Source organism: Procambarus clarkii, chromosome 19 (genome assembly GCF_040958095.1).
Source record: "Procambarus clarkii isolate CNS0578487 chromosome 19, FALCON_Pclarkii_2.0, whole genome shotgun sequence".
NCBI classification, from domain to species: Eukaryota; Metazoa; Arthropoda; class Malacostraca; order Decapoda; family Cambaridae; genus Procambarus; species Procambarus clarkii.
The window spans coordinates 34,834,185-34,851,330 of NC_091168.1; the positions used below are offsets into that span (position 1 = coordinate 34,834,185).

General features: G+C 39.9%; 1 protein-coding gene across 5 annotated transcripts in view; it reads right to left on the reverse strand.

The window, feature by feature from the left end:
- Positions 1–5,582: 5,582 nt before the first annotated feature.
- Ptp69D (Protein tyrosine phosphatase 69D) overlaps positions 5,583–17,146 on the reverse strand; it is a 107,777-nt gene continuing 96,213 nt past the window's right edge. For 2 of the 5 annotated variants that reach the window (XM_045741117.2, XM_045741118.2), the window contains 2 exons: positions 16,422–16,557; positions 5,583–13,368 (listed from right to left, as the gene is read on the reverse strand). In XM_045741117.2, the coding sequence (XP_045597073.1) occupies positions 13,300–13,368; positions 16,422–16,557 (205 nt within the window). In that variant the 3' untranslated portion in view covers positions 5,583–13,299. The remainder of the gene's footprint in view (positions 13,369–16,421; positions 16,558–17,146) is intronic. The other 3 variants (XR_011229127.1, XR_011229126.1, XR_011229125.1) reach the window with 3 other exon arrangements.

Consider the following 17,146-nt stretch of genomic DNA (forward strand, 5'->3'; position numbering starts at 1 on the left):
GAATAACGCCCACATCGCGGGGAAGGGCAGGGGCAAACAAGCACTCATTCAGGTACTCAAGTTCACCCCCCAGGAAAACCTGAAGCACCGTGGAAGCTTCCCGCCACTCCAGCGTGCGGGAACGACAGAAGGAATGCCAGGAATCCAGACCAAACAAGGGGCAGTCTGCTAGCCAGGATGACTCCGGAACCTCGTAACGGAGCCAGAAAGGGAACGAAGTCCCAAACCTGAACGTGGACGGATCCATTTCCGAGGCATAATCCGGGTCACGCAGGAGGTAAGCTGCAAAGGCCGCGCGCACCACACCAGGTTGGATGCGATAAGCCGAAAACCTCCTGAAGGACGGAACCGACGTACCCGGGGGAACACGGAACCGTACCCGGGGAGGGGCCGACACCAAATCCAACTCGTACGCAGAGGGGGGGAAAGAAAACCCCACTCCTTGTAACAATAAGCCCCGCTCAGTGGGAAGAAAAACCCAGGCGGGGTCCAGCGGGGCCCAAGGCCCCCAAGTCAGCCCCTCCCCAGCCTCGAGGTCCGTCACCACAGGACCCGAGGCCGAGTCCTCTCCCCAAGCCCCGACCCCACAAGACAAGGACGGAGCAGCCGGAAAAGCTGGAGGAAGGGGGGCCCACTGGTCAGACCCTGAAGCTTCGGCCGGGAGACAAGACTCGAATGCCTCTGCCGCCCCCCCGGAAGGGGCAACCCCCGAAGCTGCCCGAGTCTCGAGATCAAGTAACCCCTGCTCCGACCCCGAAACCCTCAGACGCTTCGGGGCCGGAAGCAGGGGCGGGGGACCAGAACGAACAGAAGGGGAAGGACGAGGAGGTGCGGACTGAACCAGGATCGAAGCGACCCCCACCCCCAAGTCCGGGTCTCGAAAAGCAAAGCGGGGCAGCCCCGGGGCATCCGGGGAAGCAACCAACCGAGCGCGTTGCAACAGACGAAACCTAGACTGCAACGCACGTGCCGCCTGTACCCGAATAGAATCATCAGAGGATTGGGTAAATTGAGTCACAAGCAAGCAGCAACACTCACAGGACTCAGGGTCGAAAGTATCACCGACCCAACAGGCAGCGTGGCAGAGGCAAAAACAATGAGGGTCACCCTGAGACAAGGGGACCGAGCAACCCTCAAACTCGCACACAGCGAGTGGGGACTCCGGGGTCACATCCATCGGACCCACGCGCCCCCTAGGGGATTCCCAGGGTCCTGAGCGTTTACTTTAAGAGGACTCGCGCTCAGGTAGTCCCAGGCAGGGTGCTGCAAACCGGCGCCCAAAACTACCAAGCAAACTTCTAAAGCTGAACCCCAGGGACGTGTACACTCACGGGGACCTAGCAGGGGGCGCCACCGAGGAGAACAGTGGAAGGGCAAAAACAAACTGAATAAAATGACAGAACCCCCCACCAGGCAAAAAACAAAAAGAAAAACAAAACCCCGCAAGAGGACAGCGAACCCCAAGGAACAGAGCCGGCCGCGATGTCGGGAATTACAAGCTGAGCAGCACCCTGCGCCCCTACCAGTGCAAACTGCCTCTTACCTGCCGGTAACAAGGGAGAACAGAACACCCAAGAGCCCAACAGGCGGCCGAAAAACCGAAAGGTAAAACGGACCAGCAGAGGCAGACCCCGAGGAGCCTGTGGAAGGTGGCCCCAAGCCCCAAGGGCAGTACTTACAGGGCACCTAGGGAAGGCAGCCCTAGGCGCATGCAGCCCGAGTACTGAAGATAACTCCTGGCTCTCGCACCCACAAAACTAACACCACACTCAAAGCACAGTGCAGTAGCGACACCGGAGCCAGAGCACACGACCACCGCCAATAGCATCAGCCTCAAGAACTGAGGTGTGGGTAGCCGGCGCGGGGGGTCTGGGGCTCCCCCTTCCCCCTCCCGGGGAGGGGGGAGCTGCGCAGACAGCGGCGCGGCAGTGTGTGACGTCACACTAATTTGCTTGTTTTCGGTTGGGGAGTTCTATCCACTAGTTCGGTATTAGGTAGCAATTTTAACCAGAATAGGGGTTTGTTTTGGGGCGCTTACCTTTCTGGGTGCCTGTTCCGGTCGATGGCAGACATAGAATGCTTCCAACTACACGGGGGCTTCTATAGGCCATTGCTCCCCTTGCCTCTCTGAGGGGGCCCGGTTCTGGCCGTGGTCCCCGGTAGGCCTAAGAACTCCATACACATGACTGATGCCAAAGTCTGACATTAGCATATCAGCCTGGGATAGCTCCGGGGAGCCGACGGGGCTCCCCCCAGAAATCATTACTTATACAGCTTAATCTTATACCTCAAATTAGAAGCAAATTTGTTAATAAGAATTTACTCATCTACTGTATTATACAATGCATTCATCCATACTGAAACAATAATAAAACATTTATCCTAACAATTTAATGTTGTCCTTGTACAGAGATACAAAACCGAGTGCCACAGTGTTATAGACAAACGATGCATAACATGTTTCCCAGTAAACCTATTAGCACAGGTTTTGCTGGTCGAAAATTAGAAACCACAATTTTAAAAGACTAAGAAGAGAGGGGCTCCTGTGCATGTGAGAGAAATTATCATCATTAAAACAAATGATGAAATCATCAACATAGAGCATGGAAAAATCTCTGATAGGAAGAGGAAATAATGGCATTCTGGCTATCTATAGCCTTGATGTTATATGCCACCCCAAGAGATGGGGTATGTTGTGCCATTACGAGATGGCACAACATAAGTGTCTCTAGAAAACATTCACTATTTCAAACTATCTAGCTCATTCCTATTTCTTTTGTATATTGTTCCACTCTATCCTTCCAAGATAATTGTCATCTGCCTCTACTATACAATCCCCTTATTTCACCCCTTCTCACTGAATGGTTCTCAGGCATTGTATTAACATGTCCATACCATCTATGTCAACTGTGCTTCACCCACCCCATTTTTCATTCTCTCTTACCACATCTCTTATATTTCCTCACTGATATACCCATCCTACATACTTACACCTGCTACTGTCTTCAAGAAACTCACTTCCATAATTAGTACTCTTTATGCATACCCAAGGTTAACTTCTGTGTATCAGAATTTGGAATAGTATAGTACAGTATAGTATACTCACTCACTCACTCTCTCATTTCTTTTTATTATACTACTCACCTCTTCTGCAATGTCTCCCCCATTCATTATCTTCTCTTGTTTCACCTTCCATACTCTCATTTTTATCTACACTCCTAAGTGTTTAAAGCTTGCCTCTTCCAGTACTCCTTTCCCTAGTTTTATACCACAGTTCTTAATCACGATCTTGCCACAATAATGGTTGACAAACTCCCTGACATCCCATTCCTTGCAGACGAAGTGCCACAATAACGTGGCTGAAGATATGATGACCAAACCCCCATAACAGAAGATGAAGAAACAATGACATTTTGGTCCATCCTGGACCATTATCAAGCCATATGTGTTTGATAATGATCCAGGATGGACCGAAACGTCGTCTTTTCTCCATCTTCTGTTGTGTGGTTTGGTCACCATCCCATTCCTTCTTCTCAAACATTATGAGCTTACTTTTTCCTACCTTCACCTTGACTTTGTCCTCTTGTACATGCTATCAAATTCATACACAATTCCACCTCACTCTTGGTTAAGAACACAGCATTATCTGCCTAAAAAGTATCAAAAGCAACACTCACAGTTCACTTCCACTCCAGGTGTTCTTACCATCCATAAATGAGAACATTTTGGAGAAATGTAGTGGATTTCAACTCTTGTCTCTCATCACTTTCGCCTGGTGTGACTAGATGTGCGAATTCAATTCCACCGCAGTGCTCCAAAATGTTCTCGGAAATTCCATGCTCTTATGATTTCATTATCTATAAATAAATACGTTAAAAGACCAGGGAGACATTACACAATTACACTCACTCTGACATTAATTAAATGCCTAGACACCCAGTCCACAAGTGAAAAACATTATGACATTTCAAAACACCACTGGAATGGGTGTCTAATTTTCAGCATATTATTGTGACTTATTCTATGTTGAAAACCCTCTCCCAATTTCCTTCTTTATTCTCACACATCTTCTTATTCACATAAAAGAATTTCAATATACAGTAGTTAATAAACTCCATCCTACCCTATAGACATCTAAAAACATCCCACAATGCTTAATGATAAATTCAGTCACATACACATTCCTTAAACTAGCAGGAATGTTCTTCAAGAACAAGAAGACACAAATTTCACCCAAGGAAATAAAGGTGCCAAAAAAATATTAGAAAGTTTTCTTTTGCAAACAGAGTGATAGACGGTTGGAACAAGCTGAGTGAGAAGGTGGTGGAGGCCAAAACCGTCAGTAGTTTCAAAGTGTTATATGACAAAGTACAGAAAAGATGGGACACCACAAGCGTAGCTCTCACCCTGTAACTACACTTAGGTAATTACAGTACTTATTCTAAATCCATACAGGGACCATACAATTTTCTATTCATTGTTAAGACACTTCACAACAACCATTCTCACAGTAAAAATCTAACCTGTAGTCCTTTTACCATTTTAAACCTACCTTCCTCCTCCTACAATATTATTTTCTCTTACTCTCAACTTGTACCCTTGCATACACATTTTGTGGGATGGTAAGTAAACAACTGTATTTTCTGCTGGATACGACACATTGTTATAACAATAAGTTTAAGCTCAATGTTGTAGCTTATGCAAAAGAGCTTGTTAACAGGGAAGCTGCATTTTAAAATCCCTTTCAGTAATTGTACGATGAAACATACTAAAACATTTTTTTCCATAATATATCCTTTTAAATTTGGCAAGTCTTATACGCTGGAAAATATGGTAATGTCCCTACAGGTTTTGCAAACCTTTAATAAATCCTTTCTGACATATACAAATTTGAGCCACTTAATGTTAATTTGTTAATGGAAGTAACACTCACCAAATTAGCTGATAATCAAGGCTTCAAAACTTGAGACGTCAACCGCAGTAATGAAGGGCACATGGCTAACCTGGAAACATTGGTCACCTTCAGCACATTTACCTTCAGTGAATTGTCTTGATGCACATGTTAAGTTATTTTCAATTAATTTACTCTGCATTTTCTTTAAAGATTAGCTTGGTGAGGGAAGCTCAATTGTTTCATTAGTTTTCTGTTCAAATCACCAGTCATGCTCCTTCTCCTCCCATTGTGGATTCTTCACTGTGCTTAAACCTTATTTACCACCAATTCTGTACACACACACATATTGCCTTTTTTACGAGACTTTACTAAAGCTTAAATTAAAACTCATCTCACATGTTATTTTAGCAGCAGTTTTACAACTCATCAAAGCTTGCAACTTTCTCAAGTTCCTGAGGGATTATCTTATCGGCAGCAACTATTTCAAGTTAAAATATTTTATTAAGCTTCCACAATTATGGATTCATGAAATCAAATAGTATTAAAATAAAAGGTTAAAAAACAAACTGGAGTAGGAGGCCACACATCCATATACACCAAGACCTGGTAGGTGATACAACAGCTTAGCAGCCACATGCCACAGCAGCCGTGTATGTACATGAACTGTATGGGTATTAAAACAAACAAATTTACATTTCAAAGTGATTCTTGTATTAAAAACAATAGTATTACTTCATTAATTGTAAATAAGGCAGCTCTATGTAAAGATCATGAAGCCAATACCAGCAACAAAACCATCCCCCCCACCCCCAAAAAATACATAGTAAACAGTGGCAAGGTGTGTGTGTGTGTTGGTGAAATTTCAAGCAAACCTGTTTAGGCATTACTGAAATATTTTCAAACACATACATTCCCAGCACAATGGAATCACACAAACATGATCTAGCTTTGAAAAAATATTGCAATCCATACAATAGATCCCTTAGGAGTTCGGGGATGCAGGTTCGAACCCATTGTATGACTATTATTTTCTCACAAACACTCCCTCCTCTGAAAACTAATTTGTAATAACTGTTACTATGAGCAATCAACATTAAAACATACTACAAGTCATGCATCCCTAAACGCACATGTTTAAACATTTAAGGTTAGTGTTAAAACAATTTTAAGAAACATATTCTGTACTGTACTGTAATAGTTCAAATATTGGCAGCAAAGAAAAGCATCACTAATAGAGACATGTGTGTTTCAAAGCTTAAGGTAAACACTAACTACAATACAGACGATGAGTGACATTAATGTGGTTGATGATATGATGACCATACCAAACACCAGAAGATGAAGAAACGATGACGTTTCGGTCCTTCGTTTCTTCATCTTCTGGTGTGTGGTCTGGTAAACACTAACTACAATGTCAATGGACAGCCAGGAAACAAAAGTTTCATCATCTCTCAAAAACAAGATACACAATAGAGAGCCCAAACATGTCACAGTCGGACACCATACAATAATTTATTTCAAAACAATAGTCACGTTACCAAAGAATTTGTATATCTAACAGAACAATAGAAAAAAAAAGAGATGCAGGAAAACTCCGAGCACAATCTGGTACACAGTACGATATAGTAATGTTTATTGTATTCAAATTTTACGAAAACTGTCTCACAAACTCTTTAACTATACTTCAGATACAGTGTAATTCCCCCTCAACCTACTAAATATAAATTATAATTAGCTTCCAAAATTGCAAATAAAAAAAAAGAAATGCCACTACAGAGTACAAAAATATAAGCATTTCAGATCTGAAAAAGTTGAGTCAGGCATATAAAATATTCTTGAAATACCTCCATTAAAAAATTACTTCTAAAACTGTTATGAGGAGGCAACAAATTACAAAAAAAAATATTTTTTATAATACACAAAATCAAACACATAAGCATATTAACTGAGGACTCCACCTAGCAGGCCAGCCAGAGGCCTAGAGTCTGGACAGGAAAAATCCCTGGGAGAGAAAAAAAAATACTGAGGAATCGTTCATATATTTAAGGACGATGACCAGTCTTCAGAGATGAACACCACACAAATTATCATTCCAAAATGATACATCACAATGCATAATTTCCAAACTAAATGCATTTCAAAAGTGAGGAGGCAAGGTAATTATCTGGAGAAAGCACTAAGCCAAAGCAATCATGTTATACCCTTCATTAAAATAAACAAATACTGCTTCCAAAACTTTTACCAACATTTAATTTTACCTAACAATACAATATATTACAAAATGATAAGGAATACATATGAATTTAAAACCAAATGAAGGACTCATGATCAAAATTTCCATTAGCATAATTTTTGGGTGAAATTTATGAATATTGGTTTGCATCAGAATAAAACAGACTGCACCTTTGCAGTCGTCCTCTTAAATAATAGTTTATGTCCCTCCTGAGAACCAGTTTATGCCCGTCCTGAGAAACAACACGATGCATCTTACTACGGCATATGGGTACCAGATCAAAGTATAATACATATGCCCTTGAAAAGACATTGGGGGGTGATACTCTCCCACCAAATATTATGAAAAACAATTTTAGCATCAAACGAATACTCGTAACACACTGGTGCCAAACCAAGCATAAGAAACAAACTCAAGCTGCTTCAGAAGATATCAAACATACTTTATTGTGTTAAAATACTCCAAGGGTTAAAACCATATAAATTAAACTCCTCCTCACTCAAAATATAAATGAAATAACATACAACTTATCATATGGTAATTATGTATATGTATCTAACCTGGTACACAATTCGTCAAGCATTTACACATCCACTTAGGAAACCTGTTCATCTTTCAACAATCATGTTGACTTTAGTGACATTTAATTTATGGGCTTGGAAACTTCACAACGCAAGGTTATTATTATTATAAACAACCTAATAGAGCACAAAACATTGGGTATAATTTGGATAAGTTTAGATTTAGGAAAGACCTGGGTAAATACTGGTTCGGTAACAGGGTTGTTGATCTGTGGAACCAATTACCGCTTAACATAATAGAAATAGGATCCCTTGGCTGCTTCAAGAGCAGGTTAGACATATATATATATATATGAATGAGATTGGGTGGATATAAATAGCTGCTGCCTCTTATGGGCCAATAGGAGCTGCATCGTATGGGCTAATAGAAGCTGCCTCATATAGGCCATTAGGAGCTGCCTCATATGGGTCAATTAGAACTGCCTCGTATGGGCCAATAGGAGCTGCCTCGTATGAGCCAATAGGAGTTGCCTCGTTTGAGCCAATAGGAGATGCTTTGTATGGACCAATAGGAGATGCTTTGTTAGGGCCAATAGGAGATGCTTTGTAGGGCCAATAGGCCTCTGCAGTTACCTTCATTCTTATGTTCTTAACCTCACAGCACTTTGGAAGTCATAAACGGCTTAATACACGTAAACAAATCTGCCATAATTATTGAAAAAATGTACAGGTTTCCTAAGTTGATGACTCCCAGGCCAGGTCACTGGCTTGGAAATATCATCTAGAATGACAATCCACATAAAATGGAGTTCTGAAAACAGTTATTGAAATAGTATGTACTATGTTCATTGTGAAATGTTGATGCATATTGTTTCAAACTTTAAATGCTTTTAGAATATCATCAAAGGACATATATCAAAATAATGATTAACAAAAATATAAATTAATATATGATAATCCGTTGGAACATGAACCAAGGAGATAAAGGTGCTCACTCAATTTTACATCCGTGCTGCCCTACCCTTAATACACCCCCTTGATGCCTTACTGTTAATACACCCCTTGCTGCCCTACCCTTAATATGCCCCATGCTGCCCTACCTTTAATACACCCCTTGCTGTCTTACCTTTAATACACCCCCTTGCTGCCCTACCCTTAATACACCCCTTGCTGCCCTACCCTTAATACACCCCTTGCTGCCTTACCCTTAATACATACCTGTTTGCCCTTTCCTTAATATATCCCTGGCTGCTGCACCCTTTATACATGTATTGTTGCCCTATCCAAAGACATTTCCCTCTGCTGCCTTACCCTAAACATATCCAATGACTGCCTTACCTTAAACAAATCGCTGGTGGCCTTATGCTTAATTTATAGCCGGCTGCCTTACCCTAAACATATCATTGGCTACCTTATCCTAAACAAATTGCTGGCTGCATTACCCTTAACAAATTGCTGACTGCCCTATCCTAAACATTATCTTTGGCTATAGAAGAGTTTTCTCTCTCATCATTCTCCAAAGTGTACAAGCTTTAAGAGAACTACTAAAAAATTTCCTAATGCTTGAAAAGCAAGATAGCTTAAAATGTAAGCAAAATAGTTAATAGGCAGGTCAGTTTATTTGTTCTAATATGTTTAGAAAAATACCAAGCCATGAACAGGTTTTGCTCGCCAGTCATCACCTGCACTTCTGACTCCTCAACACACTTTTCACTTGCCGGACATCACTTTCCCTAATGTCCTGTGACACACCTATGGCTTGCCAGTCATCACCTGCACTTCTGATTCCTCAACACACTTCTCACTTGCCAGACATCACTTTCCCTAATGTCCCGAGACACACCTATAGCTTGCCAGTCATCACCTGCACTAATGTCCTGTGACACACCTGTGGCTTGCCAGTCATCACCTGCACTAATGTCCTGTGACACACCTGTGGCTTGCCAGTCATCACCTGCACTAATGTCCTATGACACACCTGTGGCTTGCCAGTCATCACCTGCACTACTGACCCCTCAACACACCTCTTACTTGCCGGACATCACTTTCCCTAATGTCCCATGACACACCTGTGGCTTATTAGCCATCACCTGCACTACCTTCTCCCGACACACCGGGCTTCTCGGACATCATCTCCACTACCATTTCCGGCTTGTCAATTCTTATTTACACTTCAACTACGCATACTGCATTTGGCTTTTGTGACATTTTACAGCTAAAATGTGTAATCCTCTCATAAGAGCATTATAGGTTTCACCACATTTTTACATTTCAATTGGCCATGAATTAAAAAAAAAAAAAAAAAATTGAAACATACACACTAACGTACATCATGTAATTTTGCAGTGTGGAATCTGAACTTTGTACAGCTCGTGCCTAACATCTGTGATGAACTATACCACTTATTTTTATCATAAAAAAAAATAATGGACTTGTTAAAAATAGCACCTGAATTATTCTTGTGAAATAAAAAATATTTTTACCAGAAAATTTAAACATTAAATTTAGCTTTCCATCTGAGTTTTATATCTTACACACTAAGCAACGCTGTATAAAAAGTCTTATCCTGAATTATCAGTATTGAAGCTAGCTAAAACTAAAACTTGTTATTTTCTTAAGCTGGTGTTTATAAAATTTCAATGTTTACAAGAATATCTTCCATGTAAAATCCTAACTGCATGTAAATGTAACCAACAACCCAAACTCACATACTGCGTCTAATTAACACATTTCAATTTCTACATAGGCTATGAATTGTTATTTATAGCAAAATTATACAAGTGCTGCAACTTATTTGGAAATCTTTAATGTTTAACATTTCAAAACATGGGGCTAGACAAGGAAAAAAACCAGAAACTGTTATTGGAACATATTAAGACTAAACATTTCAAAGCATGTTGACGGAGTGCGAGGACTACAAATACATAATGAGAAACAGAACCCGATAAAAGAACGTATTCTGAGTCAAGTTCTACATTTTTTCCCATCACGATCATCATCAAGACCAGAAGATGTCTTTCCCTAACGATTCACAAAACACTCACGACTAAAATCTCACTACTAAAATAATACCAATACTCTGCTGTAAATTCCTGGTACTGTAGAGAGTAAATAGGTATACTTCCATAACACTGAAAGTGCTACTTGCTTGCAATGACATTTTGAAGAATTATTAAAGGTTATTAAAATTATTCAACTGACAAGCACTTCAGGACACAAGCAAAATCCCTTGCATGTACATGACAAGTAATTATCAAAAGCGCTAGGTTCAGTCAGCTGTATAGCACAGTCTGTATTACAAAAAATTCAGGAGTTGCTACGTATCATTTAGGATGTCAATACAAAAGCAGAAAGACGTGAAATGAGCAATGTCAAAGGAGTCAGATTTACCAAGGATTTTATGGAAGGATTTAAGACTTAAAGGAACAGCAATGAATGACTGCTAGCATGTAGGCAAAAATAATAGTTGAAAAGATATAAAAGCCATACTGCATGCACATTTAGGTATATGCAATGTTTATTGTTCTGTCTTCAGGTTCAGCTTAACTACTCAGGTGACTAATTCATAAAGTACATTCCACCATAACAGCCTGTATAGCACAGTGTGATGTGCTGCACAATGTAGTACATACAGTATCATACTTTATGCCTGGGCTTACTACTGACCTCTGGTCACCTCTGTCACCATCCTACCAAAGCATGTGTTGAGATGTGGTGCGCCCCCTTGAGCTTAAACCCATCTTGTGCTACTATTGCTCATCATAATCATATCCCCCCCAAGAGTAGATAGCATAAAGCTACATTAATCTCAGAATTATCTCTTGAGTTTCTTTTCTTATGACACTAGCAACACCAAGTTGGGTTTACCTCATGTCAGTGTTAAACAACTGTACATAAATCACGTTAAATAGATCAACAAGCCACATTTTTAAGAGGCGTTAACAACCGAGGGTAGCCTGGTTGTGCGTAGACTGCACACACACACACACACACACACACACACACACACACATATTAGGTTGGTATATACAGTACAATATTAAAATACCATATTGTATATACATTACTGCATTATTCTGCTAAAATGTAATGTATTATACATATATTATCACATCCTGAAATTACTTTCACTTTTCCCTTAATTTTGCTTCCTTATTTGTTTGTCCTGTCTAATTTTTACAAAAATTTACAGTTTGTGCATTTGCCAAAATATGATCCTAACATTTGTTTCACAAGGTACAGTATTAATGATACACGTATTTTACCGATACATATTACTGGGATTTGACTATAATGCAATTAAATCTTCATTCATTATGATACAACAAATTAAAGAAACCAAATGAAAATTTTAGGTAGGAATCTGCCCCAAGAAGTGATATGGTTAGAATAAATTGCTCCCATACATGGAATAAGTATCATAATTAAATGCAAGAGTGTAGAAATCGCATGGTCCCAGGGTGTACAGTACTTCCACGTGGTCTGCTCGACCAACCATTAACCCTTACACTGCTATAGTCGCTATCTGTGAGTTCCTCCTGTGTGCAAATCCTTACATGTGACTGATCCTTATATATATCCTTTCAATACCTTTCAACATGTGCACCTTAAATGCAGGACTTAGCTTAGCAGTTTAAGGGTTAATATAAATTCAATCAGGAAAAATGAAAAAGCAGTACTGGCTTCACTAGCTTCTAAATAAGCAAATAGTAAACTAAGCCATGACATGTATAAAATGAATGACAGAAGCTCTGTCATATATGACAAGAAATTCACAATTTTTAACATTTCACTTTCTTCTGACAAAGCTGCCAAAATAAATTTTGAACTTAACTGAAAGTAAGTAAAGAATATAATATTTGACTAAAGAAAAATAATATTTAAAAGTAAAAAAAAAATTAATTTAATTGAGAAAATATATTACAGGAAAACATTTGAGCACAAACGGTCATCTCTATCATTACAGACGACCTTAATGGTCACTAGAATCTATAAGTAACAGCATTCAAACCAAGCATATACAACCTGAAGGCTAAACAGCACTCAGTTAGCATTAGCAGCATCAGCACATGTCACAATTACATTTCATTGGGATGGAATTCTTTAAAACATACTAAATCTTCTTGAATTTCTAAAACCCAAGTTCTTGTGTGTGTCTATTAATGCATTTGGGAGTTACATGCAACCAAATAATGCAATGCTTTGCATTATAATGTTCGTTTGGGTACAACAGTCTTCAGGTAACCTTATAAATATTCAAATATTTTTATTAGGAATTTAAGTAGTAGTACGATGGCTGACCATCACAGCTGACCTACTTATTTTGTGACATTATAGAATTGCTGGGAGATTCTTTACAGTTTCTCCACTACAAGAATTACATTAATAAGATTCACCACATTGTAGCCAAGTCCAATTTCTTTAAATGCTACAAATGAAGATAATTTTATTTAGCCACTTAAAAGTGTCTGGGCACATATCTTTGCACTATTGTTCAGAGAGAGTACAATTTATACTGGTATCAGAATGTTCAAGATATTTGTGATTTCTGTAACTCGTAAAGTCTCTAGTTGAATTTCATTCCAATCACAAAGGTCTCATATCCAAACATCCAATATTTTGTACATCTTTAATGATGTGCAGATAATTCCTCAAAGGTTTTCCAAACCTTTGTTGTCAATGAATTCCACAAGAGCTTTGTAGGTGAACTCATATTGTGCCTGAAAGATAAAATAATATTTGAGACAAATGAGGTAAAGTAAGTACAGTAATTATCACAAGAAGGCACCAAGCCAGGAAGACTGTCTGTGTTGAAGGCTATTCAAAAGGTACTAAGTATAATGCAGGATCCCAATACAAAAGAAAAAAGGCATAAGCTGAGTGATATTGGAGTCACTGAGAATTTTATCAATGAACATAAAGAAACATCACGAAAACAAAATTTTGAATCATCCTGAAAATCAAAGCTTAAGGGGCCAGGAATCGAAAAAATATTCGAGTACAGTACAGTAATATGAAAATTACTTGAAAATGTTAAACAAATCTCATCAGCGTCATGAAAATTTCAACCCAATATGTTAAGAAATGTATTTTACATGAATTTAAAAAAAGAAAGCAGTGTTGAATGTAATGAAACGCCATTTTCTGGGTGAGCCCCAGACGCTCCCTGGAGCTTATTGGGCTATTGTATGTTATATTAGACCGGGACATTAGCTATGGAGTTCAGACCTACCAGGGACCAGTGCCAGAACCTGGCCCCTTCCGAGAGGTTTCAAGGAGCAATAGCCGTGGAAAATTCCTTTGTGACTGGGGTTTTTCCTTATCTGCCATCGACTGGGGTTAGGCACCCAGAAAGGTAGGCATAACAAAACAATGCCCAAATGTAAGACCAAATTACAAGACAACCCGATGCGAACAAGAAGACAACCTACGAAGAGCAAGAAAATGGGGAATAGAATCGCCAGGAAACTTCATACTGTCACCGAGACGAAGCTCGCAGGTGGGACACCATCAACGAAGCCACCTGATCACCAGAGAGATGGTGATACACCCACGTCAAAAGACCAGACACAAAGAGCCGAGGAGAAGGCCGAACCAGCCACGTAGCGGACTGGTCCGACCTACCGAAACAGGCGGAGCCGCGGGAAATGCCCCGGGTTCGAACACCGATCAAGCAGCGTCTAAAAACAAAGCTGGACCAGCCACCAAGGGGCCACAAGGACTACTCTCCTTGAGAAGGACACCAACTGAGCCCGAATTCGAAGCAACAGCTGGACCGAAGGAGAGGAACAAGTAACTCCACCTCGACTAGTCCTGCCGAAAAGCATCCACTGCAAACGCCTTGCAGGCAGGAAAGAGCGCCACATAGAATGGAAGAAGTAGCGGACTGGTCCGACCTACCGAAACAGGCGGAGCCGCGGGAAATGCCCCGGGTTCGAACACCGATCAAGCAGCGTCTAAAAACAAAGCTGGACCAGCCACCAAGGGGCCACAAGGAATACTCTCCTTGAGAAGGACACCAACTGAGCCCGAATTCGAAGCAACAGGGGGGGGGGGGGAAGGGGATGGAAGGGGGGGGGGGGGGGCTGAAAAATTTAGATTTCAAACTCTATTCTCTTAGTGTCTTTAGGTTGTGTTGATGAATGGGGACCAGATCCAGGCCTTATCACTTATATAAAGTATACTTATAATACTTATTTACCCATTATCCTTATCCCTATATTTTTTTTATTGGGGGGGGGATTTTACCGGACTGCCTTTCAACACATATTGACCTACAACTTTCACATATTTGAGTACGAATGCCAAGCAATGTTTATTAAAACTTACAAGGAAATCGATAATGCAGAACAACCATATTCATTGTCGCGAACTTTTAAGTTAATTTTCTGTATGAACAGGATTTTTGGCTTTGAGACTAGATATCAAATTCTAGTTCTAAGGTGTCCACAATAGCATTTAAAACTCATAACTTTGGGAGTTATGCATTTTTCTGTCTAAATTTTGCGCATATTTTGAAGGCTACTTTTGAAGGGCGCCTGACAGCTAAGTGGATAGTGCTTCGGATTCGTAGTCCTGAGGTTTCGGGTTCAATTCCCGGTGGGGGCAGAGACAAATGGGCAAAATGTTTCTTTTACCCCTGATGCCCCTGTTACCTAGCAGTAAATAGGTACCTGGAAGTTAAACAGCTGCTACTTGCTGCTACCTGGGGGTGTGTAACAGAAAGGAGGCCTGGTTGAGGACCGGGCCGTGGGGACGCTAAGCCCCGAAATCATCGCAAGATTACCTCAAGATACATTGAATATTTTTTTACAGTAAACTATACTCTCAAACAAAATTTTTATATTGAGGAAAATGAACATTATATTCCATTCTGAGGCCATAATGAATCAAATAAAAATTGGTGAAATATTAAATTTGTTATCTAAATTTGAAATTATGAAATTTTTCAATTTTTTTAAATAAAGATTCTTGTTAGTTTTTCTGTTTATGTTATGATATTGATCCATTAGGAAAAGTTGAGAAAGTTTACACCCATCCCCTTAAATGAATTCAGTTATACAGTATATACTGTATAACTATATTTATACAGTATATACTGTATAAATATAGGAATTTCTTCATATTTAAAGTGGCTTGCACCTGACAACAGGATACAGATACAGAATACTTGGCCACAAAACAAATTATTTCCAGACAAATGTATTCATGCCACAGCCACTTATATATCATTCCTTTCTTTTAACTATTTATTCACTTAAATTTGCTAATTCTCTGGTTCATTATGTGTAATTTTAGAATACTAGTAGGAAGAACTATAAATGCTGGAAATTATTCTCTTGTATCTTGTTATATATAATTTATATTGCATAATATAATTACATGTAGGTAATTATTAGTGATGGCACGATTAATCGGAATTGGTATCGAGAACTGGAAGAATCGAGCAGTTTTTTAGGAATCAGAATTGTTATTGAAAATGAGAGAAATTTATCATGATAACCAATTCTTAAAGCAATTATTTACCATTTACTTACAAAATGAATTTTTCGTTTCAAGTAATAATTAAAAACTTTAAATACGATCATTGTTATTCTCTAAGGTTTCATTTTACGACCTGACAACTTACTTTATGTACACAAAATAAGTATTTGAATTAGTTATTAATAATCTAGTAAATAAACACTAACAATTAAACATTCCAAGGAATTCCTTAGAACATTATATAAAACATTTCTATAGTTAACAATCATTACCACAAGTGGTGACTTACAAATTCCTGAAGAAGAAATTGTCTAAGAGCTCTTATTCTTCTGGCAGTCTGGAACACATCTACACGACCTTCTCGTCGTAGCTGACGCAGGCAGTTGTTGAGACACACGTAAACACTGCTGCGGTCACCACCCCCACTGAAATACATCACAAGTTAGTCTCTAAACTAATGGACAATAAATTCAAAAGACAAAGATATATAAAAGATATTAACAAATTAACACTTTCGCCCGGGCATGACGCACCATTGCGTCATCCGTTTACTGTCGGTAATACCGGGGATGACGCAGCATTGCGTTATCCACTTTAAATAATCGCCAAAAATCAGGTTTTTATCTGATTTTTTTGGGACTGGTTTTAAAATGTGCACCGATGTCTTCCCATTTTCTTTGTTGAGCCTCGTGGCCCTCAGGCGGCTTGGCACACGCCGTGGGCCCATTGTTTTCGCTCCACTGTTGTGACCAATGTCGCCTCCCCTCGCATCTCAAACGTGTGAACATTTCGGCTATTTTCCGTGGCTATATTTCTTACTGCGGCTTTAGAAACTATCTACGCTTACTCCACGATGGATAGTGATCATGAACAAGGCCATTCCAGGAAGAAAATTGCGAAAGAAAGGCTTGAAAAGGGTGGGAATTGGGAGTGTAGCTGGAAGGCGTCTGAGCGCTCACACGCGGCTAACGCGTGGCCCGTCTTCAACTCGTTGGCGGTTGGAGCGTGACCAAG